Here is a 27,170-nt window from a genome sequence, read left to right as displayed (position 1 = left end):
ATTTTCATATTTTTTGTCTCATATGTATTGGACACAGTGGAACAGTGGATATCCACTTCATTGTTATTTATTCACTTTGTCAATAAGAATAATTATTCTTGGACAATAAAGTACAGTTTGATTGATTGATTGTATGTCCAGCTTTACGATAGAGCTGTCAGTTGCCATATTGCAACACTAGGGTTGCCAAATCCCGAAACATAAAACGCAACCCTTGTAGCAGTAGCGGTAGTAGTAGTAGTTGTAGCAGGTAGTAGTAGTATCCATCAAGTTCGCTTATCATATATCTTTTCAATTAACATATTTTCAATCACACGCTCTCTTCGGGTATGTTTTTACTATTATGCAATTGAATAGTAACAAAAAATTCACATATTATAATTTGAGAATAAATAATATGACACGTTTGTATTGCTTAAAAAACTAATTTGAGCAGTTTTCTCCAAGAAAATGGTTAGGATTAAAACAGCAATATGTATTTAAAACTAAGATGAAACAACACTTATAATAGGAAACATACAAAAATGTACAAAAAATACATAATATACAATTTTACATAGAAATAAATATCAGTAAAGTTCATTGATATCACTCAACTTCGAACTCTCAAAGTTTGACAATTCCTCACATGTTACTCTACTTTTACTTTTGGTCAATTCAGTTTTTTGTACTACCGGAGCATTTGTCTGAATTCTCTCACTTGCAATCCCATTCACTTTGTCATCATACACCAGATCTTCTGAAACAAATAATAATAATGATAATGTTCAGTATAATACTGGAGTTTTTTCCCAACATCAAACCGTTATTTCAACACCTCGGCACGTGTTTCAGTCACCAAGTGATCCTCTTCAAGAGAAAAATTCCTCTTGAAGATGATAACTTGGTGATCGAAACACGGGTCGAGGTGTCAAAATAACGGTTTGTTGTTGGAAAAAAAACTCCAATTATATTAATTACTAGACTGAAGCTTGTAAACAGTGCATCACAAGTTAGGTAAACAGAACGAAGCTGATAGTAAGTCATGAAAACTGTTCCAGGTTGTATGAGACAGGGGTTATATATGAAATTTCAACCTAAAGAATATACTAAGGAGATAGTCCTGTTTTGTTATATTTCAATATTGGATAATATGTAATTCAGACAGGTAAGGGGACGAGGTGAAGTGGAAGCAAGTATATATACATGTTATTATTTTAATTAATATATATATATATATACAGGGTGACCCACCACATTCGACACGGTATTTCTACGAGAAATGAAGAGAGTTGGGGAAAAACTTTTACCACAGTTATATGTGGGTCCATGAGGAGCATATTCCAAAATTATTTTGAAACATACAGGGTGACTCCCAAAAAAGTTAAATACCAAAGTTATATTTTTTTTTTATGGAAGACCCTATATTTTTTTATATTTTTAGATACTTTAGACCAGTGGTCGCCAACCTGTCGATCGCGAGCTACCGGTAGCTCGCGGAGGCAATTCTGGTAGCTCTCACAACGATTTTAATTTAAAAAATACAAACTGCAAAAATCAGAGAAGCTTCCGAAAATTCCACAAAAAAATCTAATTGTCATAATATTAAACATAAACAGCGGTAACGTTGCGGAGAGCGATATGCCGCTGGCGCCATCAAGCTAGAATCGGCTAGAACCGACCAGCCGGACCAGCGCGTTAGTGTTCGAGAATGATCTGGATTGCTTTGAACGGGATGAATATACACTGCGCGGCGACATTGCGCTTAGTTTAAAACTGAACGCGTAACCAACGTCCAGCGGTTGGGTTAGTAGAGAACAACAAAAATAATATTATGGCAAGCAGTTGTGAGAAGGTAAAGACATATCACTTTCATTCGGAATGGGAAGAACAATACTTTTTTACAGAAGTTAAAGATAAAAATGTGTGTTTGTTATGTAATACTTCGGTCTCCGTTGCTAAAAAAGGAAATATTGAGAGACATCATAAAACTGTACATTCTAATTTTGAAAAATAATTCCCACTACATTCTGCCGCCAGAAAGGAGAAACTGAAACAGTTAAAAAAGCAGTTAATTGGACAACAATCAATATTTTTAAGAACAGTCAACAAAAATAAGGCTGCAACTGAAGCATCGTACCGTATGTCCCAGATAATTGCACAAAAAAAGAAACCTTATGAAGACGGGGAAATGATAAAACAGGCGTTTTTAGAAGCTGCTGATTCGTTATTTGCCAACTTTAGAAATAAAGACGAGATAGTTTCAGCTATAAAATCTATGCAACTTTCTGCTAATACAGTGATGAGACGTGTAGAAGTAATGAGCAATGATATTTTTTTACAGTTAAGAACTGACTTAGATAACTGTGTTTATTTTTCACTTCAACTGGATGAATCAACAGATGTCGTTGACACTGCCCAGAAGGCCGTGTTCGTCAGGATGGTTTTTAGTGATTTTACGATTAAAGAAGATATTTTGAAGTTCATTCCACTGAAAGGACACATCACTGGACATGAGTTGTTTTCTCATTTAAAAAATATTATTTCTTCCGAGAAAATTCCAATATCGAAAATGGTAGGCTTGACAACCGATGGCGCTCCAGCTATGGTGGGTTGTGATAAGGGTCTGGTGACGTTATGTCGTAAAGATGAAACTTTTCCGCAATTTCTCTGTTACCACTGCATTATCCATCAGCAAGCATTATGTGGAAATTTCCTGAAACTAAACAACGTTATGAAACTGGTGGTAAAAATTGTGAACAAGATTAGAGCTCAAGCGTTACAAAGAAGATTATTCAGAACCTTGGCCGATGAAGTTGACTGTCAATACGGGGACCTACTCCTTCACTCTGAAGTCCGATGGTTAAGTAGAGGACGGGTGCTGAAACGTTTTAATGATGTCCTATCTGGCATAGTTCAATTTTTCAAACAACGCGATGAACCGACTCCGGAACTGGAAAATTCAATCTGGCTTAGAGATTTTGGTTTTCTCGTGGACATTACAGAGAAATTAAACGAACTTAATTTGCAGCTTCAGGGGAGAGACAAAGAACTAGCGGAAATTATTTCCGATATAAAAGCATTTATCAAAAAGCTGGAGTTTTGGGAACAAAACCTAATTAACAGCGATGCCAAGCATTTTCCTATTCTTTCAGAAAAAATATCTCAAAATCCATTAGAACCCTATGACAACGAATATCATGTAGAAATAATTTCTACCCTGAAGAATAACTTCAAAAATCGTTTTAAGGATTTCAATGAAATGGCTTTAGTAGCGCAGTTTGTTGTTTCACCCTTTATGGAAATTGATATCCAACAGTTTGCAACTTGTGTTATGCAGAACTTTGGCGAAGACATCGATGCAACAGAAATGGAAGTCATTGAGTTTCAAAATGATTTAGCCTTGAAATCGTTAGTCTCAAGTACTGAATGTATCTGGTCTATTGTAAGTAAAGACAAATATTCAGTTCTATGCCGTGTTGCCTTGAAAGTGAAAGCATTATACAGTTCAACCTATTTGTGTGAATCTTCTTTTTCCAATATGAAGTTTATTAAGAACAAATATCGCAATCGACTTACAGATGAACATTTGGATAATTGTATTCGAATGGCTGCATCAAATTATATTGCAAACATTAAAAAATTATCAATGAGTCTGAGTGTCAGCCTTCTCATTGAACATGCCTTTTTATTTTTCAATGTTTATGTTCATGATAGTGCGTTAGTTTTTTGTTGTTATTATTAACTATTTTTAAATCATACGTGACATGCCGTTGTGGCTGGATAAAAGTTTGTGTTTATTTTTCAAACACCTTCGTTTGATAGGTAGGAATGTAGCTATGAACAAGTATGTACTAGTAATATTAGTTATTTTGTTATTAGTTTATTATTAGTACCTAGGTATGTATTACCAGTTAAATAGTAAAATAAATACATATAATGATAAATTAACTGTGGATTATTTCATTTACGTTGCGTTACGTGGCTTCCGTGTGGGTAGCTCGCTGTTCATTCCAAAATTAACAAAGTAGCTCAACACATTGAAGAGGTTGGCGACCACTGGTCTATAGTATCTAAAAATATAGAGAATATAAGAAAAAATATAACTTTGGTATGTAACTTTTTTGGAAGTCACCCTATATATTTCAAAATAATTTTGGAATATGCTCCTCATGGACCCACATATAACTGTGCTAAAAGTTTTTCCCTAATTGTCTTCATTTCTCGTAGAAATACCGAGACGAATGTGGTGGGCCACCCTGTATATATGACATGCTCCAGGTTGCCCCTTTCCTCTCATGTACACCTACGACTTTGAAGGTACGTGTGGCAGATACCCAACGGAAAAACAACAACTAACCCAGCTAATGCCGCGCAGAGAGTTGAAGTAAAACCATCAGGCACCTGTGCAACGTCTTTGATTTGGACTCATGACTAGTCCTTTCACTGTGATGTCCTCTACATTGATACTTATTGCTCTACTAGAGAGCATCTTGAGTATCCATTCTCCTACTGCCAGGGGTACATTCCTGGAGTGTAGTTGCTGGGTAATTGTTGGAAAGGTTGTTTTATCAAACACTCCCTCGAAATCTATGAATACAGGGTGTCCCTGTATCAAAATATCACCAGTACTTCATATAACTTTTTTTCCTAAAAGTCTTCGTAACCAAGTTACGGGCCCTCGAAGTTACAAAATGAAAAATGTTTTTCTTTGATAACTTTTCAAGTGAATATTCAAAATCATCCAAATTTTGGTAATTGACTAAACAAATGAATTCCGTCGATGAGCTTTCATGCAGGAGTCAGTTGTTTTGCTACAAAGTCAGGAACGGACTACCCCCGATGGTCCACACCCCAAAACTTTGAAATGACAGATATTTTTCAATATTTTTCAACAAATTAAGGTTACTTGGACAATTTTATGAATAAAAGTACTCGTGTGGAAAGTCGATCGGAGCAACGAGTCTTGATAAAAATGTAGTTTCACTCGACGACATCAAACCCGCTCGTCCACCATTATTTGAAATGAATAATTATCAAAGCAGAAATAATAATGATAACGTTAATTCAACAACATTTATCCTGAGATGTCTACCATTATTCGAAAATATTAGTTTTTAAGGAAAATGGAAATGATAGGTAAAATGTTCATAACGAATTTTTATAATGCAAACACGTTTAACTAACGAAACTCAAGAGCCTCAAGAGCAAACAGAAATGAAAAATCCGCTACAGAAACTGCTCGATATGACCACCTTCTCTCTCTCTATACATTTTCTTAGTCTGCGAAGACACCCTCTCTGTACTTGAAATAGCATTCCAGGGTCGTTTCGTATGGCTTCACAATGTAATGTTATTCTATTCAACAATGCATCTCTTGTGTGAATAGGTGTAGCGTAAACAAGGCTTTTTAGATGCCCCCACAGAAAGAAATCCAATGGATTTAAATCCGGAGACCGCGATGGCCATGAATATGGCCCACCTCTACCAATCCATCTATTGTGGAAAATATGGTTCAGATGGTCACGCACAATCAAACTAAAATGAGGAGGAGCGCCATCATGCATAAACCACATATCTCTTCGGGTTTGCAATGGAACATGTTCCAAAAGTCCATTCAAATCGTTCTGAATGAACTCAAATAACGTTCTCCATTCAATCGGTCCTGTAGAACGACTGGTCCTATAAGATGGTTTCCTATGATACCAGCCCAAACATTCACGTTGAATTTCCGTTGGTGTTTGGTTTGCAATATCCCATGGGGATTTTCTTCGGCCCATATTATGGAGATTATGAGAGTTGATAACTCCATCTCTACTGAAACCTGCTTCATCAGTGAATAAAACTCGATTAATAAAAGTCATATCCTCTCTTTGCCTATCCATGAACCAATTGGCATATTCCAGTCGTGCTGGAAAATCTTGAGGTGTCATGGCATGTACCTTCTGGATGTGAAATGGGTGGAGCAGTTGTTCCCTAATTATTCTATGAATAGTGGACTTGGATGTATGGAACTGTTCTGATAGATTTCTGTACCTACAATAATATCGAAATAAAACAACGTGCTCAAATTAATTATCAATTATTACATACCTGTCTCCCTCAAGCTGCGATCGACACGCTCGAATGTTTCTCTTGACGGTACCGTTCGATTGGGAAAATGCTCGGAATACAGACGACGAGCTTCTGCAGCATTACAAAATGCTCGTCCATAAAATACATGCATATCTGCATATTCATTGAATGTAAACTGTTCGGCCATATCAAAAAAATTCAAAATATCCTATAGAATATTGACAATACAATGATAGTCATATGACAACGCACCACTCAACAAAACAAAATCGCATTCCAGTTTCTCATTTTTTATCAAAACTTTCTAAAAGGTTTTTTTGTCAACATCTGTGAAAGAAATGGAACATAATTATTCCCTGGATATTTTTCACCTGATCATGTGCAGCCGTTTTTGTAGTTCATTCGTTTGCTTTTTATTAGTATAGTAAATATTTTTTCCGATGTGCGTTTTTTCAGCTAAATTTAGATTCGTGTTGAAGAATTTCTCCCATAAAATTATAATTATCAGTGAAACTCCTCAACAGTTTAGCTGTGAAGAAGAATTTGAAACATTCGAATGTTGAGTTTCATGAGATTCAGATAACTGATCAACACGAAACGTGATTATTCCACACGTATTATGTACATACAAAATATGGAATGAATTCGATATTTCATAGTAGAGTAGCTTGTTAGTTTGAAAACACCACGAATCTACAGAACTTGATATTTCTTTTGGAAAAATATCTGCTATCACAATTGTGACTTAAACTTCCATATAGGTACTGTACTTTTTGTTTACGACTTCATTTTAGCATACTTTGTATTATTCCTGTTATAAATGTTGTTGAATTAACGTTATCATTATTATTTCTGCTTTGATAATTATTCATTTCAAATAATGGTGGACGAGCGGGTTTGATGTCGTCGAGTAGAACTACATTTTTATCAAGACTCGTTGCTTCGATCGACTTTCCACACGAGTACTTTTATTCATAAAATTGTCCAAGTAACCTTATTTTGTTGAAAAATATTGAAAAATATCTGTCATTTCAAAGTTTTGGGGTGTGGACCATCGGGGGTAGTCCGTTCCTGACTTTGTAGCAAAACAACTGACTCCTGCATGAAAGCTCATCGACGGAATTCATTTGTTTAGTCAATTACCAAAATTTGGATGATTTTGAATATTCACTTCAAAAGTTATCAAAGAAAAACATTTTTCATTTTGTAACTTCGAGGGCCCGTAACTTGGTTACGAAGACTTTTAGGAAAAAAAGTTATATGAAGTACTGGTGATATTTTGACCCCATCTATACATTCCCGAGAGGAAGTCCAGGGACACCCTGTATACCCAAGGTATATTCTTTGTTGTCCAATGATCTCCCGATTCTGCCAACCACAAGATGAAGGGCCGAGTCAGTAGACCTTCCCAGAATATATGCATGTTGATTTGGATGAAGTGGGTTGTGGATTAGTAGGTCTCTTATGTACCGCTCACATAACCTCTCTATAGTTTTTAAGAAGAACGATGTAAGGCTAATTGGTCGGAATGCTTTTGGTAAGGTATGATGTATATAGTTTTTATGCCATTCGAGTTGACCTCGTATAGACTATAAAGTATACAGGGTGTAACATAAGTACGTTAAAATATTCAAGTGACGTATTTTGGTTCTTTTTGGTACTTTTCATGAAAAAACCTAATTCCCACACCTTTTCCAAGTGAAAAAGGTATACTTCCTCAACAACGCTGCTGGAGGTGATCGTTTTCGAGATAGTTACAATTTTCTATATCGATGCTTATCACTTAGCTTCTAGGGCTCTAAGTGATGTTGCTGAGAACATTACAAAAACTAAGTATGTGGTGAATCTCGTCAAAATAAACAAGTTTGTCCTATAAAATGTTTAACGAAGGATAATTCGTTTTCGAAATACAGATTGTTGAATTGAATTGAAAGGGTTATATTTCTAGGAGTGATTAATTTTTGGGAAAGAAAGTTTTTGGCTTTCTACTACTCCATCTTGATACAAAAAAAAGGGGATGAGGGAATTTTCCAAAGAAAGGAAGGAAGTAATCAATTTGAAAATAAGGAACTCTATACATGGATGTGTAGATCATGCAAAGAAGTTACTTTCAGACACAAACTGAAAGAAAGTCCACCTGAAACAGCTACTTTCATATAAACATTGAATTACACGAAAGAAAAAAATTATTTCGAAACAAATACTTCAATATGAACACTGAATTATACAAAAGATATTTTTCTCTACTCAGTTTGTATTTCAAACATTCGTTTTGGAATAAAAATCAGATATCATTCACATGAGTTCTACTTTGAATGAATGGTAACAAATTGCACTTACATGGAACACTGTCACCCTCACTGGTATACACCGATGTTTCGCCTTAAGACACTTGCCCCAAGGCTCTTCAATACCAAATTGGATAACATTATAGAAAATACACACAATTCATGAATGAATGAATGGAAGATTCCCTCATCCCCTCTTTTTTGTATCAAGATGGAGTAGTAGAAATCTAAAAACTTTCTTTCCCAAAAATTAATCATTCCTAAAAATATAACCCCTTCAATTCAAATAAGATTCCTCTTGGCTGGGATTAAATCAAATAGGTAAATGAATGTCATTACGATGTCATCGATGACATAAGCAGATCAAGCTTATTCCGTGACATTAAAAAATCGTAATTCATGAATGAATTGTGTTTATTTTCTATAATGTTATCCAATTTGGTACTGAAGAGTCTTAGGACAAGTGTCTTACGGCGAAACATCGATGTATACCAGTGAGGATGACAGTGTTCCATGTAAGTGCAATTTGTTACCATTCATTTAAAGTATAACTCATGTGAATGATATCTGATTTTTTTTCCACAAAAACAAATGTTTGAAATACAAACTGAGTAGAGAAAAGTATCTTCTGTATATTTCAGTGTTCATATAGAAGTATTTGTTTCGAAATAATTTTTTTTTTTTCGTGTAATTCAATATTTATATGAAAGTAGCTGTTTCAGGAGGACTTTCTTTCAGTTTGTGTCTGAAAGTTACTTCTTTGCATGATCTACACATCCATGTATAGAGTCAATTATTTTCAATTTGATTACTTCTTTCTTTCCTTTGGAAAATTCCCTCATCCCCTTTTTTTTTGTATCAAGATGGAGTAGTAGAAAGCCAAAGATTGTCGATATTTCTCAAAACATGGTAGGTTTTTGTCATAAGTTTTTTGCAATTTTAGTTATTTTCATCAAACTTTATACGCAGTATACCCATACAGACTTCTTCTAAACTGAGCATTATCGAATTGCTTATTCAATGCAAATGAAAAAAAAATGTCAGGTTTAATTATTCAATTAGATAGTGCTACATTTCGGAATTTGTAGAAAAAAAAATTCGGAGAAATACTATTTATTAGGAAAATAAACATATAAAAATTGAACGAAATAACTATTACAACAAATGTTCAAAGTGACGACCCCCCCAACAGTAATACAAGCTGCTGCTCTCCTCATCAAAGAATTCCACACCCGTTGAAAAATGCCTAGAATGTTTCTTATCGTTTTTTTTTTTTAATATACTTTATTGTCTGAAGAATAAATTCTTATTGACAAAGCCTTGTGCGAAATATAAATAACATATACATGAAATCACAAAAGTAAAATCACTAAAAGTAGGTTATAACATGAACTGAAAAGAGACATGTAAAATAATAACAAACGTTCAGGATATAAGAACATGGTCAACAAAATGTAAATAAATCAATTTAAACTAAATTGAATGAAATGAAATCAATAAAATACCGTAGATATTACAGTTAGTCTTCTCAATTAAAATTATCATGTTTGAAGGTGATTGACAATGTTTCGTGATGAATTTCACTAGTTCGGACTTCCATTGTCTACTATATAAAATGATTTTTTTTTACTTGTTTCAGGGATTTCAAATCATTTTATATAGTAGACAATGGAAGTCCGAACTAGTAAAATTATCATCATAGAATTCTGCTAAGCTATAATAAGGTCTCCCAGAGAGCAAGTCTTTCAACTCTTTCTTAAGAGCTCTAAGGTCATTTATGGTTCTTATAGCTTGAGGAAGGTGATTGAACATTTTAAGACCGTTGTAAATAATGGAATCTTTAACTAGCGACGAAGAAGGCAGCGGTAATTTAAAGCTGAATCTTTGCCTGGTTTGATACATTGGCGCGTCCAAGTTGTTAAACAATACCCTATTTTTGAAGACAAGGCAGATTGTCTCGTATATAAATAGGGAGACCACAGTTAGGATTTTGTTAGAGGCAAAAAGAGGTCGACAAGAGTCCCTAGGCTTGGCTTTGCATATGCATCGTATTGCACGTTTTTGTATTAGTAATACTGATTGAAGGCATGTGGTAGAACACACACCCCAAAAGCAAATACCATAACGGAGGTGTGGTTCAAAAAGGGAATGATAACCATTCTAGCTTCTGCAGATCCGAGCTCAAATGCAGTTACTCGTATGGCATAACATCCAGAGGAGAGCTTCGATTTCAAAGTATCTACATGATTGTTTCAGAAAACTATGAAGCGATCCCTCAACATTTCCTCGTTTTCAATGGGCCTAGCATAAACTAGTGATTTAGGTGTCCCTAAAAGAAAAACTTGACGGGATTGAGGTCCGGTGACCTCGGGGGCCAATGCTCAGTGCCTCCTCTTCCTATCCATCGTTGGGGATATGCTACGTCTGAAAAATATCTTGCTATCGCACTAAAATGAGCAGGAGCTCCATCGTGCATAAACCAAGAGTGATTTCGGAGACCAATGGAAATATCTTCCATAAGTTGGGGAAGCTCGTGTTCCGAAAAATGTAGGCAAGCATCTCTATTCAAACGTAAGGGGAGAAAATAGGGCCCAATTAAATAATCCCCAATTATGCCTACCCATACATTAAAAGAGAATCTGTCCTGGAAATGAGTTTGCGTTATCGCATGTGGTTATTTTCCGTCCAGATGTAGTTGTTATGGAAGTTCATGATACCATTTTTTCAAAAATTAGCCTCTTGTCTGTGAAGAGGATTTTCGATAAAATTTGCGGATGTTGTTCGACTTTTCTTTGAAGCCATTGAGCAAATTCGATACGTGGTTGGAAATCGCGTAGCGTATGTGCCTGGACACGCCGAATGTGTTAAGGATATAATTGCTGTTCCTTTGAAGTTCTGTAAACTGTCATGTGACTCACATTTGAAGTTTCACTAATTTTTCATGTATCTGTCTCTGGATGTTTACTAATTTCTTTGACAACTGCCTCCTCCAATTCTACAGTTCTTGTAGTCCGTGGCCGTCCTACTGCAGAATTTGTTTCAAAGCTTCCAGATTCGGAAAGTCACCGGAAAATATTGCAAATGTCGCTGCACAAGGAGTCACGCGTTGGAGATACCTTTCCTGATAGATGCGTCTGGCCTCGCTTGAATTTCCGTCAGCCAAGCCGTATGCAGAAACCATATCAGCCACTTCAGCATCCGTAAAGTCGGGCATGGTACCAAAAAATCACTTTATAAAAAAAAATCTGTTTAAAATCCGTTAATCAGCTATCGCCCCCATACGAACAACTCTCAAAAGTTGAGAACTTGTGCGAGCTAAGGACTAACGAGGTCCTACCTTTTAACATGTGATTCCTAACACGGTTGCAGAATTATTACAGCTTCAACCAGATAAAGTCTCTCGAGAAAAATATCTGGTCGAGGCGGGAATCGAACCTACGGTCTTCCGATCGTGAGTCGGGCGCACTACCACCGCGGCCAATTCCACAACTGTGAATTTGTCGATTAATAGTTAAAAATGTGACAGCGAACTTCTATTTTTATAAACAAACTTTCATAGCCTACTCGATTTAATTAACTCAATCTGCAAAAAGAGAGTGACAAATATTATCAGAGCACTTTGGTCAAAATGTATTACTTCCCTGTACCTATTCGAAGAATACTGTTAGTCAGTATCCCTTCGATACATCCCCATTCACAAAGACAGAAATTCTAGGTAGGGGAGAGTGGGGTAATGACAGTCAAGGGGTAATCGTGGTCGGTATATCTCGGTAACGACGGTAACGCAGATCGCTCTGATCGGTGCTGCCTGCTTGCGGCACGATCTCGAACTACTACTCGAACGCGCGCCATCTTGGCAGTCGTCGTTTGGACGTTGAGTGAGTTGGAGTGTTTTTATGTTGCGCCTCATTAGAAAACCTGTCGTTTAAAGTGCTGTTTTCACACGTTTCACTGTTCCCGCTGATAAACCAATGGTCACACAGTATCAAGGTAAGCCCCATTACTATTCCATTGCTGTTTATGAAGGTATTATAACAGGTTGTTGTTGATTTTTTCTTGTGAAATAAAACCATGCGTTCGTGTTAATGGTAGTCATACTGTTTGGGGTAATGGCAGTCATTATGTCAACTGACCATCATTACCCCATTCGTTATCAATTTTTGTTTTGTATGTTTCAGATGGCGAGGAAGTATATTAGAAAAACTGAAAAAGCTAAGTGGACAGCAGAAGACCTTAAAAAAGCTAAACAGGCTGTTGATAATGGCTTATCAATGAGAAAGGCCGCGGAAAATTTTGGAATACCCTTTAGCACATTACAAGTCCGATTAAAGAGCGGTACTGATTCTGACCCATGCTTAGGCAGGAAATGTGACTTTCCTCCTGCCCACGAAGAAGCTCTAGCTGATCATGTAAAGACACTGTCTAAAATTTTCTATGGAATTACAGCAATAAAGTTAAGAAAAATTGCGTTTGAATATGCAGAAGAGAATCATTTAAAACATAGGTTTAACAAAGACACTAAAATGGCTGGCTTAGACTGGATGTATGGTTTTATGCAAAGACACAAGATAAGTGTTAGAAAACCTGAAGCCACAAGCGTAGGGAGAGCTGTAGGGTTTAACAAACAAGAAGTCAATCGTTTTTTTTAGTAATTTGGAAGAAGCAGTTGATAAATATAAGTTCAAGGATACAAACATATGGAATGTTGATGAAACAGGGATAACGACAGTGCAGGACCCTGGTCTAATTTTAGCAGAGAGGGGGCATTACCAGCTGGGAAAGAGGCAAAAACATTACCGTTGTATGTGCCATGAGCACAGGGGGGTCCTACGTCCCTCCTATGTTCATTTTTCCAAGGACGCGTATGTCCCAGTTGTTGGAAAAAAATGGGCCACCAGGATCAATCTACGGCTGTTCAAAGACTGGATGGATAAATGAAGAGCTGTTTTTAACTTGGTTACAACACTTCGCTGAATTTACTCACACAAGTGTAGAGAACAAAATGCTTCTCATATTAGACAACCACAGCACACATTGCTCCGCTGAGGCTTATGCCTTTTGCAGGGAGAATGGAGTGGTTATGGTTTCCTTACCACCGCATACATCGCATAGGCTTCAGCCTTTAGATGTAGTATTTTATTCACCATTGAAATCTGCATATAAGAGGGAGTGTGATTTGTTCATGAAGTCTAAGAACTCAGTGAAGATAACACCATATGATGTAGCCGAGCTTTTTAACAAAGCTTACTCATTAGTTGCTACCATTGCTAAAGCATCAAGTGGATTCAAAAACACTGGGATACATCCATTAAATCCGGGAATCTTTACTGATGAAGACTTCTTGGTAGAAGACATTCTTCAAAAGAATAAGGACTCGACACCAGTGTGTGTGGAAGATACAGTGATTGATAATAATGAAAACAACCTGCAAAGACCTGTAAGGTCACCTGCAAAGACTGTTGGTATTAATCAGTCCAACCCTATCCAAGTTCCCATTCAAGTTGTTTCTCCTATACCCGGAAGCAGCATTCAGAGATCTTGACCTCTACTCCCATGAAAGAGCGGCTTGAAGAAAAAAAGAGAAAGAAAGAAGAAAAGGAAAAAAAGTCTAAGGAAAAACGAGAAAGAAAAGGTCAGCAATGTGCAATGAAGACTAAGATAAAGAAAGAAAAGGTAGAAAAGAAGGGTACAAAATTTGCTGCGATTAAAAAGCATTCACAGCTACAGCAAAAGAACATGAAAAGGACATTGTTTGAATCGGACAGATTCTTCTATGGATGAAGATGACATTTGTATCGATGAGTCAGAAGATGACATTAGCCTATCGGACATTGGAAAAGACGTTTGCTTTTATTGCGAAGATACAGGCAAAGATGGTGAAATGTGGTATAGATGCACGTCTTGTGGTTTGTGGGTCCATGCTGAATGCTCTGGATGGGACACTCCCGAAGACTATTTGTGCGATCGCTGCTCAAAGAAGTAGATTTGTAATTTTATCAAATCAACTTGTATTTTAATAAAATAATTGACAGGTTATACCGATAACTCATGATTATATCATTGAAATACCCAATATTTCTCATTATATAGTCAGTAAATTGTCAATGACACCTCCGACTGCCATTACCCCAAGGTCGGGGTAATACCAGTCAAAGCTGATATTTTTTGTTTTTGGTGTGAACATAAAAAAGTTAAGTTATAATTACATTTCAAGTCCTTGGTTACTTAGGAGATGTTTTAAGTATACTGTTAAGATTGCTAACATTTCAAAAGAGTGAAACAATCATTTTTTATGATTTTTCCCCCTTAGGTGACTACCATTACCCCAGTCTCCCCTACTCTGGAAACAATGGCAAATAAAAACTCCGCAGGTACTGATGGTATCTCAATAGTTACTGTGAAAAAAATTGTAGACCTTATAATCGAGCCACTATTGTTTTTGATGAATCAGTCATTTTTTGTAGGTTGTTTTCCAAATGTATTTAAAACGGCTCTCATATTTTCTCTATATAAAAAAGGCGACAAAACTGAGGTAGACAACTACAGACAGATATCTTTACTTTGTTCCCTCTCTAAACTGTTTGAGAAAGTTGTTACTAACAAAATTCTGAATTACATGGATCAAAATAATCTTTTTAGTAATAACCAATATGGCTTCAGGAAGAACAAATCAATTGAATCAGCTTCATACCATTTATTAAATTTCATTTATACACAGGTTGATTCGAATAAACTAGTTGTAACACTTTTTTTCGATTTGTCAAAAGCATTTGATACCATTTCTTTCGAATTTCTTATAATTAAACTTGCAGGCCTAGGTTTCCCAAATAATCTATTGAACTGGGTGAAATCATACAGGCTGATTCACGGTGGATGGCACATTAGACGTTTCTGGTGAACCAGACAACGGATCACTTTGAAAATTTAATGGAGGGCATATTCGGACATTCTCTAGCCAACTAAAATATTTTCGACAATGCGGTGTTGCCGCTTCTATTAGAAAGCAGTAGCAACTTTGATTTTTCAAATGGAACACTCTGTATATAATATTATTTTTGGAATCTCCAACAATTGCCCGACAACTTTTCTTGATATTTCTCTATACCTATCTGTTACCGTTTTCGAAATAAAAATTAATTTCAATTTTTTTCTTCGAAAATCATGACTTCTAAAAATGCCGATATCTTTTAGTTAAGAAGTACTATGATATCGAAATTTGGTTTGGAGTTAGGTGATACTTGGACACTTCCCACACGTCAGCCTAATCTCCGTTACTTCAATACAGGGTGGTAAAAAAATACAGTTTTTTCGTTTGCTTGAAAAAGTTGCTGAAATTTGATTATTTTAAATGGAACACCCTGTATATTATTGAAAATTCGGAAAGCTGCTGAAATTTGCTTTCTTTCTATGTATATCATACCTATACCTACTAGTCAAGTTTCGGACTTATGAACATTTATTTGTGAAAATGTCCCTTCAGAATGGTATTTCCATTCGGTATTTGGTAAGCAGGCCATGATTACTATTTGACAGTAGCGTTGTGACATTCTCCTAATAATATCGACATTTTCGTCACTTCAGAAGTTGCAAATACCTTCAAAACGATGGAACAAAACTATTCAAACGAAGTTCTTATGAATTTGTTTATTATTTTTGGACAGTGTGACAAAATTATCAGCAGAACATGTAGAAAGTTCAATGAAATGTATCCGAATCTACCGCCAATGAACCTCAAGAAATTTATACGAATTCAGAACAATTTCAATGCATTTGGGTCAACTTTAAAAGCACCAAGAAACTTGCCTCGACCCGTAACTTTCGAAGAAAACCAGATTAATGTCTTAGAATATTTTCACGCATTTCCCGAGTCATCGATAAGAAGTGCTGAAGAAGATTTGTGTATAAAATATTCATCGGTTCAAAGAATCTTGCGAAGACATAAAATGCATGATTATAAATTCACCAAAATTCAAGCAATGAAGCCTCAAGATCCTCAACAGAGAGTAGAATTTTGTGAAATGTTGTTGACACGCATTCAAGAAGATCCACTTTTTTTAAATAAAATTATTTGGACTGATGAATCGAAATTTTCGAGAGAAGGGATTTTCAATAGAAAAAATCGTCATTATTGGTCCAGTGAAAATCCTCACGTCACAAAAGAAGCCGGATTTCAAGAAAAATTTAGTTTTAATGTCTTCTGCATGTTGATGGACAACAAATTGAGGTACGTGATATACGAGGAGTCATTAACATCCAGAAGCTACCTGAATATTTTGGAGAATACTGTAGACAGTTTCGTGGATAATCTGCCACTCGAAGATTATCGAAACTGTTGGTACCAACTAGACGGAGCTCCTGCACATTGCACAAGAGAAGTGAGCGCAGAACTGGATAGACTATTTGACGATCGGTGGATGAGGCGCTTGGGACCATGGAATTGGCCACCGAGATCACCCGATCTTAATCCATTAGATTTTTATTTGTGGGGAATGTTTAAAGAAAAAGTTTACAAAATACCCGTGCGTTCGAAAGATGAATTGTTAGAAAGGATTGCCCAAACATTTGAAGATTTGGATCCCAATGAAATCAGATCTGCCACCACGAAAGCAGTCAACACCCGCATTTTAAAGTGCTTGGAAGTGAACGGCCAGCGATTCGAACATATTTTGAAATATTCCACATGATTGTTTTACTTTTTTATAATTATTCATATCAATATTTCCAATTTCAAGTTTCTTGGTGCTTTTTTAAAGTTTATCCAAACATATTGAAATTGTTCTGAATTCGTATAAATTTCTTGAGGTTCATTGGCGGTAGATTCGGATACATTTCATTGAACTTTCTACATGTTCTGCTGATAATTTTGTCACACTGTCCAAAAATAATAAACAAATTCATAAGAACTTCGTTTGAATAGTTTTGTTCCATCGTTTTGAAGGTATTTGCAACTTCTGAAGTGACGAAAATGTCGATATTATTAGGAGAATGTCACAACGCTACTGTCAAATAGTAATCATGGCCTGCTTACCAAATACCGAATGGAAATACCATTCTGAAGGGACATTTTCACAAATAAATGTTCATAAGTCCGAAACTTGACTAGTTAGGTATAGGTATGATATACATAGAAAGAAAGCAAATTTCAGCAGCTTTCCGAATTTTCAATAATATACAGGGTGTTCCATTTAAAATAATCAAATTTCAGCAACTTTTTCAAGCAAACGAAAAAACTGTATTTTTTTTACCACCCTGTATTGAAGTAACGGATATTAGGCTGACGTGTGGGAAGTGTCCAAGTATCACCTAACTCCAAACCAAATTTCGATATCATAGTACTTCTTAACTAAAAGATATCGGCATTTTTAAAAGTCATGTTTTTCGAAGAAAAAAATTGAAATTAATTTTTATTTCGAAAACGGTAACAGATAGGTATAGGGAAATATCAAGAAAAGTTGTCGGGCAATTGTTGGAGATTTCAAAAATAATATTATATACAGAGTGTTCCATTTGAAAAATCAAAGTTGCTACTGCTTTCTAATAGAAGCGGCAACACCGCATTGTCGAAAATATTTTAGTTGGCTAGAGAATGTCCGAATATGCCCTCCATTAAATTTTCAAAGTGATCCGTTGTCTGGTTCACCAGAAACGTCTAATGTGCCATCCACCGTGAATCAGCCTGTATATGGAAAACCGTAGTCTAATAGTTAGCTGCAATGGAATTTTATCAAGTCCCAAAGATGTAAAACTAGGAGTGCCTCAAGGTTCTGTCCTGGGACCATTGTTGTTCCTCAATTTCATAAATGACCTGCCTGAGTTCTTTTCTGAGTGTCACATAACCATGTTTGCGGATGACACTGCAATTACTGTGGCCGACAAAAACGAAGTTGAGTTGTCAGACAAAATAAATAAAATAATAGATAAATTCAGTGCTTGGTGTCAACGTAACAAACTTGTTCTGAATAAATCTAAATCTGTTTCAATGAAATCATTTATTAGGAAAAATTTCAGCAGTGACTCTTCCACAATAAATGGTATTCGATCTTCCAGCGAAGTCTTGTTTTTAGGAACGTCTTTAGACGAAAATTTGACCTGGAGCGGTCATATTCAGAAGGTCTGCAACAAACTCAATTCCGCATATTACTCAATCAAACAATGGAAAAACAGTCTAGATAATTTTGGATTGATGAATGTCTATTTTTCTATGGCTTATTCTCACATCAGCTTTAATATCATTTCTTGGGGATGTGCAAGGGAATTTCCACGAGTTTTTGTTGCTCAGAAAAGATTGCTGAGACTAATTTTTAATATAGATTTTCAAGATAGTTGTAGACCAATTTTCTTAAGAGAGGGCCTATTGACGGCACCTTCTTTATTTATCTTGAAGTGTGTCACTTTTGCCCGTAACAATATAACTGAATTTGTCACAAACGCGGATATACATGGTAGAGACACCCGTCATGGGAAACTGTTAAGAACCCCCTCACACAAAACGGCTCACTTTAGATGCTCCCCACTATTTAATACAACAAACTGTTATAATAACTTGCCGGCATCTATTAGGAAAATCGAGTCAGATAAACTTTTTAAAATTGAGGTGAAGAAACTTCTCTTACAGAAGTGTTACTACAGTCTTGAGGAATTCTTGCACGACACTTTTTCATGACATTTTGAGAGTATTTGCTAGAGCTTCTCCGATTTTTTAAATAATACTTCTATGTTGTGAAAGTTTGTGGACGTGAACCATATTTATTGTTTTTGTATTGTTCAACTTCTGTAGTTTTATTTTTGTTTTTTAATTATGACTTAGCACATGTACTCAATGTACCAAAGTGTCAAATAAATAAATAAATAAATAAATAAATATTGAAATCAAATTTGGCTATAAAGTAATATGCACCGATATAGAAAATTGTGAATATCTCGAAAACGATCATCTCCAGCGTTGTTGAGGAGGTGTACCTTTTTTACTTGGAACAGGTGTGGGAATTAGGTTTTTTTTATGAAAAGTACCAAAAGTTTACTGTCAAAAAAATTTGGGCAATTTGAAATAAATAATGACAGCGTACGCAACACCCTCTAGATGTTACATGAAAATTAATACGAAATTATGATTGCCTACATCAAAAAAAACCTCGCGTACCGAATTTCGTGCAAATAACTTATTTTTTGCAAGAGTTATTTTCAAAAAGCGAACAAAAAAATTCAATCGCAACACCCCGTATCTCCGAAACGAAGCATTTTCGGACACAAGTTCATATAGACTTTTTTTTCTTAAAATTGTCTCAGGAATACGTCACTTGAATATTTCAACGTACTTATGTTACACCCTGTATAGCTAATGACCGATTAACGAAAAAAAACTTACTAATGTTAGCCGATTCCATTTGTTCCCGCTCTCTGTCGTGTATTGGCAAAATAGTGTAGTCCATGTTTTGCACTACTTCAGTGTTTATAGTTCCAATTCTGTCGCACTCATGATTCCTGTTTTGAAGGATGTGAAACTCTTCTATTTTCTTGTCATAATCCTCTACACCACACTCTTCTGTTTCTGTAACGAGTTCGGGCGATTTCGAACTATTTTCCAAGTCGTTATCCAAACTCCCTTTCGAGCCAGAAACATCGGACGATTCATCACACATAACTTTTGGCCCTTCGTCGCTTTCGCTTTGACTTCGACAGGGAGCGCCTGCTTGAGAACCACCCTTTGTAACGTGAGATGCATTCACAAAATATAGAGGTGAAGGAGTTCCTGTTTTCCCAACTACTTTTCCACCCAACGGTAACATTTTCAGACTTCCTTTCGAATTCAAAACTTGTAGCTGCGAGAGTGGGATCACTTTTTTGGCTGTAGAATTACTCTTCACTGTGATCAATTTATGTTTCACAGAATTCACTCCGGAATTGATGGCGTTAGTGAGGTGTAAGGTTGTTGGAGTGGTACTGCTGGTGACTATCTTGAACTTCTCAAAATTTTTTATGGAAACGTTCTTCACGAAAGGGATCTGCAGGGTTCTCTGTAGAATACTACTGGTCGGGACAGTTTGTGGGTTGGACATCACGATCAACTTTTGGCTTGAGTTGACGGGTTTCGAATTACACTTCTTTCCCAGACAGATCTTTTGTGACTTTTGAACTTCGTTGCTGGAGCCCGCGAGTTGTGAAGGTGGAAACTTGCTGGCTATACTGGAATTATGTTTTACATTTGGAATGGGTTTGTGACGTTGACTTGGAGCATGATTTTCATTGGGACACACTGAAGAGATCAAAACATTTTCTGGGATATCAACGGAACTGCAATTTTTTTCGCTGCCTTCCTCAGATTCCTCCTCAGTTCTTTGCAAATTAACATTATCAAGAACGTTCACTTTTTGGTTAATGAACTGAGTTTTATTTGTTGAACAGCCCATGGTTTGCTGAATGGGTTGAATAATTCTACTGTGCTGCTGAACCACCTCCATGGGTTCTTGTTCGGGGATTTTATGAAACTCTTTCATTTTCTGTTTCGACTTTTGCCTGAAACAGAAAAGAACAGTTGAAATATAAAACGCGGTGTCTTAAAACGCATCATATTTCTGCCAATTGGAAAATAGGGACAATGAATACAATTCCCAAACCGACAAAACACAAGCACAACAGGAAAATCCTTATGGCGCCCTCAGGGCGGTGCCTAAGCGAAAGTAGCGATTCACATTGGATTTGAATCCCTGGAGATTAAATCCATTTGGAAATCCATATAAGAAATTTGAATCATTGCTCAAACAGGAAACCTGGAAAGGGGTAGTAGATGCAGATAGATAGATAGATAATATACACACATCGGAAAAGTCTAGGGATATTTTTATAACATACTAAATATCATAAAAATAAATGCATGAGGTCGTTTAATTTCGATTAAATTGGTACACTCGACCACCCTGTAGATTTCTATGGGTTGAACAAAGCCTGCAAAAACGGTAACTAATCTTTTATCAAGTTTTTTACAAACTGTAGGTTTTCGGCTAAAATGAATAATCTGAAAGTGTCGAGTTTGTACATTCTATGCAGTTCTTGCTCAGCAATTAAACTGGAAATATTGTGCTTTAACATGGAACGCCATCACTTACCATTGGCTGAGATGAATAGAGCTGTAGGGCTTCTTCAAGGTGGCATGCGACAAAATGATGTAGCTCTTTGTTTGGGGGGCTCCCAAAGTGTTATCAGTCGATTGTGGCGGCGTTTCCGTGAAACTGGCAGTCCAGCCGAACAACATCCAAGGCGAGCACGCGCTACAACTGCAGTTCAAGACCGATTTTTGGTCTTAACCGCAAGAAGACAACCGACAATCACAGCACCTGAGTTGGTTAACGTGTTGCAGCAGACGCACCAGGTAACCATTGGTCGTGATACTGTCAGAAATCGACTGCATGAAGCAGATCTCCACAACAGAAGGCCACTTAGATGTCCACCTTTGTCGAGAGGCAATTGCGGTAGAAGATTAGAGTGATATCAAGAACATCAAAACTGGGATGCAAATGATTGGGCCACAGTTTTGTTTACAGACGAATCCAGATTTGGATTTCATCCAGATTCTCGTCGAGTAAGACTGTGGAGACGACCTGGAAATAATGAACGTTTGAGACACGTCCAGGAAGTCCACACATACAGAGGTGGTACAGTAATGCTATGGGGCGGAATCATGATCGGCGGCAGAACCGATCTCGTTTTTCCAAATCGCTCCCTCACAGCTCGACAGTACCTCGACACCATTCTTCTACCTATCGCCCGTCCGTTTGCTGGTGCTGTTGGTGAAAACTTACACCTAATGCACGATAATGCTCGTCCACATGTCGCGCGTCTAGTGACTGGCTGGCTCACCAACGAAGGAGTTGATGTATTGCCATGGCCAGCACAATCACCGGACCTGAATCCCATCGAGCATGTGTGGGACATGCTTCAACGAAGAATTACTCCGCATATGGGGAACATTCACACAACGTTTCAATTGAGAGAGCTTTTAATCGCTGAATGGGCAAATGTACCTCAACAAGACATTGACAATCTCATTTTGTTGATGCGCGATAGATGTAGGGCCGTAATAAACCAGCGTGGAGGCCATACTTTGTACTGATTCCAATTTTTTTTGTATTATGATTTTTTTTCGGGGTGCCAAAAAAGAGCCATATTTTTTTTTAGTTTTGCTTATATGCGCACTCAGTATTTTTGACCATTTAATAAATTTTGTTGTAAGTTACATTCGTTTAATAATCACCCGTCAACTTTTTTTCCCTAAAGCGATCTAAAAAAAAATTATTGCCATTTTTAAAAATATCCCTAGACTTTTCCGATGTGTGTATTTGTCTCTTTAGGTTGTTCTTACATGAGGTATGTCAAAAAAAAAAGAAAAAAAACAACAAGTACAAACACATTAACAATAGTCAATTTCACACAAAAGTGAAAACATATTGGATGGATACATATTAAAAACAGTACATATAATGCATACTACATAGATGAAAATGAATCAGTCACACCTTTGAATAAAATCGTCTAAAGTATAAAATGCTCCTTGGATTAAGAACTTTTTCACTGTATGTTTAAAAGTTTTTATTTTTGTTTCCGATTTCATGCTTTCAGGCAATAAGTTGAATAAATATGCCCCTGTATACAGAGGTGATTTTTTATGATGTGATCTGAGTATGGGATGTAAGTGAAAGTAATTTTTATTTCTCGTATCGTATCTGTGGTACTCACTGTTTTTGTTTAAGTTTTCCTTTATTTAAAAGGGTATACGTCAGTAATTTATAAAAATAAATAGATGTGAATGTTAAAATATTGTTATTTGTAAAGGTGTTCCTACACGTTTCTCTGTAGTCTAAATCATATATCATTCTGATGAACTTTTTTTGTATTCCAAAGACTCTGGATGTTTCTGTGGACCTTCCCCATACTATGATATTGCAGTTTATGGTGCTATATACCAGTGCATAATATAAATTAATCAAGTAAGGTCTATGAAAATTTGACTTGAGTGTATAGAAAGCATAATATAGTTTATTCAGTTTTTTGCAAATGGAATCTATTTGGTTGTTAAATGAGATCTTGTAGTCTAGTTCCATACCTAAGTATCGTGCTGACTCTGATGTGTTTATTTCCATATCATCAATATTTATTGTAAGATTGTGTGTTCGCCTAAGGGGACTTGTAAACTCTATGAACACCATTTTGTCTGTATTGTTAATTAGATGATTCACCTCACACCAGTGCGCAAATTCCTCTGTAACCAATTTAATTTTCTTTTGGAATTCAGTAGCGGTGTCAGCCACAACAATAACTGTGGTATCATCCGCATAGATGAAGGTTTGTCCATGCTTAATGTGAGTGGGTAAATCATTCACATAAAGCAAAAATAGCAAGGGGCCTAAGACACCACCTTGGGGAGTGCCAATTGTAATGTCAAAGTTATCAGAGAACTCGTCCTCAATCTGCACCTTAAGCGTCCTCCCAGATATATATGATAAGATCCACTGCTGAACTGGGCCTCGTATACCTATTGCCCTGATATACAGGGCGTTCTATTTTAAAAAATGGAATTTTGGTCTGTAGCACCTACACCAAACACCCTGTATATTCAAAAATTATATCAAAATATAGCTCTCATGAACTCCTAAAACTTTTGTATGAAACATTTTTGTGTATCTCCTTCAACAAACCAGATATTGCCTGTCACATAAAATGTGGGACACCCGATATATATATATATATATATATATATATATATATATATATATATATATATATATATATATATATATATATATATATATATATATATAAATGTAAGTCACAAAAAGGATTTGAAGCTTTATAACATCTATTTAATTATCTGCGAGCGCTTTCCAATTGAAAATTTGTTGTTTCGTTCATTCTGTCAGAAAAAATGACAAACATTCAAATTTGGAATTCAATCAAATAAACACCATCCATGACTATAATACAAGACAAGCAAAAAAACTACTAGTTAAATCATATCACTCAAAATTTTGAGTGGAATCAATATTTCATTTTGGAGTTGAAATATATAATAATCTTCCAGAGAAACTAAAAATGATTCAAAAAACAAAATTCAAATCGGAATTTAAAAAGTTTCTGCTTTTTTTCCTCTAATTAAAATTCTGATCTCCATATTACATTTTTGTGTTTTTAATTATGTATGTATATATGTATTTATGTGCTGTATGGGATTTCTCCAACATTTAAATTTGAGTTTTTGAAATTTTGATTTTATGAGATTAAAGGAGTTTTTGAAGCGTGTCATGAATATCTCATGAAATGTTTGTGTCATTTTCTGTGATGTTAATTTACTGTTGAAATTTTATTATGTACTTTTTCACCATTGCTTCAATATACTTTGTATCAAGGTTTTCTATTTTATTGTATTGTCTACCATTGCATCAATCTGTCTGTACAATTGTAATTGTATTTTGTATTTGTATTTATTTATTAAGTAGGCAAGCCTAATATACAAAAAAAAGAAAAATTACAAATTCATAAATATCTCATGACATTAACTATGTAAATATAATAACATTTTAAAGTACCTTTCAAGGAAAACCAAATATACATACATATCTATAGATTGTTAGGTTAGTTCACATAAAAAAATTACAAATATCATAATGAGCTGTCACTAATATACTTCTTCAATGATGACTTAAATTGGTTTATTGAATTAGATTCTTTTACAAATTGTGGTAGTTTATTAAATTCGTTTAAGCCTTTATGAAATATACTATTCATTCCAAATTTAGTGTTAGTTTTATTAATGTTAAAATTGTTATTTCTTCTCGTATTGTAATCATGAACTTCATTATTTCTCAATAAGAATTTTTGAAAGTAATTGGGTAGCAATCCTTTATGCAGTAATCCTGCTGAGTAACGGCTACATCCCAATATTAATCGCATGCCCCGATTTTGAAGCTTTTGCAATTGCGCTATTTTATTTTTACCAAGTAGAAAAAGTAATGTTGTACAATAATCAAAATGAGGTTGTATTAAGCTTTTAAAAAGAGTTAACCTAGCATACATAGACACTTTTTTTACATATACGAAAGGAAAAAAAAAGTTTTTTAGATATTTTTATACAAATAAAATCAGCATGACTATTTAGTTTTAAATTTTTATCAATTATAAAACCCAAATATTTCATTTCAGTCACAATTTCAATGCTAACATTATTAATTTTTATAACAGCATTTGCCCAAACAATTTGATCATACTTATAAGATGATGTCAAAATCATACTTTTTGTTTTACTGACATTTAGTTTCAGTTTATTAATAAATAAATATGTTTCAATGATATTTAAAGAACTATTCATTTCAACAATTGCCTGATCCAAATTTTCATGTATACAATAAACCAATGTATCATCTGCAAAAAGATGTATACAGTGTGATCCAGATATGTGATTAAATAAATAATAAAAAGCAATGGACCTAACACACTACCCTGGGGTATGCCACTCTCAATTATAAGTTCATCTGATAATTCTTTTCCAAATTTAGTTTTTTGTCTTCTGTTGAATAAATAACTTTGAATCCAATCAAAAACAATCCCTGATATCCCATGATATTTTAATTTTTCAAGTAAAATATTTCGATCAATTGTTTCAAATGCCCTTTTAAGGTCGAGAAATGTCGCAACAATGATTTCTATCAATTGTATTTTTCCATTCAGTTATTAAAAATTGTAGAGACGTTTCACATGAGTGTCTAGCTTTAAAACCTGATTGGTTGCCTATAACCAATTTATTGGTATTAAAGTACTGAATTAATTGGTAATATACAGACATTTCTAACACTCTTTCAAGAGTTGGTAGTATAATTAATGGTCTAAAATGTTCAGCTTTAATTGAGTTAATTTTCGGTACAGGAACAACAGTGGAAATCTTAAATTTTATGATATGTTCGGAAGCTGTGCTTTGTTATGAACTGAATAGAATTGGAATTATAAAAAATTCTTCAATCTTACCTATATAGCTGTTGAATCCTACATAATTTTGGAGCCAAAAGGTGTTGGGCTAGGCTACTGTTTTCATTGTTGGACATCAATTTCCGCTTTTTACATTCATCAGCCTTTGGTGGATCTGGAATTCTGAAGGAACTATTTTTAGTAGTTTCCAAAATCATGTTGGGCTGTATCTGTGAAACAGCATGCCTTTTTCTTTCTGTGTTAGATGGTGATGGTAATTGCTTATTTGACTGATTCGCAGATTCAGCAGCTTCATCTGCTACAGCACCAAATACAGTTTGTGGGGCAGTTCTCGGTAAAAGTGGGACCAATCTTCGACCCTCCTGTGCCCATTCATCCAAGGATTCACTACGACCAGTAATACTAGAAAATATATTTAGAAATCAGCTGGGCTTAAAACTAGGACTAGCCTGATAATTGACACTTACTGATATGCAATTGTATTCAATTTCTCGTCGTTTATTGCTCTTCTTATTTCTGCTTTATGTCTCTCTTGAGTTATATTCAAAATATTACCTGTATCTCGCAAAAGATTTTTTTTATCTAAGCTCAGAGGGCCTTGCGCTCTCAAAGCTGATACCAAGTAAGAGTAAGCCTCCAATTCTGAAAAAATCACTAAAATTAAAATTGAACAAACATTTTCTATTAATTCCTACCCAAATTTCTCAAATTATGTATGGATTCTTCTCTTGTCATATCAAGTAAAATAGGCCACATTTTTTCTCTCGAATAGAAGTTACTGAAAATTCATTGTACAAAATAATATTTTCCTCAAACGTCAATATTCATATTTCGAGGTTATATTATATTTTCAAAAGG

General features: G+C 35.3%; 1 protein-coding gene across 2 annotated transcripts; it reads right to left on the bottom strand.

The window, feature by feature from the left end:
• Nucleotides 1–460: 460 nt before the first annotated feature.
• Nucleotides 461–27,170, bottom strand: LOC111516295 (uncharacterized). Of its 2 annotated transcripts, none has more exons than XM_074186615.1 (5): nucleotides 27,008–27,170; nucleotides 26,780–26,954; nucleotides 26,352–26,714; nucleotides 19,708–20,855; nucleotides 461–736 (listed from the first exon to the last, which is right to left on the bottom strand). In XM_074186615.1, the coding sequence occupies exons 1-5, from the start codon at nucleotides 27,066–27,068 to the stop codon at nucleotides 570–572; spliced, it is 1,914 nt and encodes a 637-aa protein (XP_074042716.1). In that variant the 5' UTR covers nucleotides 27,069–27,170; the 3' UTR covers nucleotides 461–569. The 2 variants fall into 2 exon arrangements, with proteins under 2 accessions (XP_074042716.1, XP_074042715.1); XM_074186614.1 differs by having other exon boundaries at nucleotides 461–739; nucleotides 27,008–27,169.

The sequence above is a fragment of the Leptinotarsa decemlineata genome, unplaced genomic scaffold (genome assembly GCF_025532065.1).
Source record: "Leptinotarsa decemlineata unplaced genomic scaffold, Ldec_3_MD MMD2_P_RNA_scaffold_4, whole genome shotgun sequence".
Classification (NCBI taxonomy): Eukaryota; Metazoa; Arthropoda; class Insecta; order Coleoptera; family Chrysomelidae; genus Leptinotarsa; species Leptinotarsa decemlineata.
The sequence above is the reverse complement of the archived record's forward strand: the minus strand, read 5'-3'. Positions and strand labels throughout refer to the sequence as shown.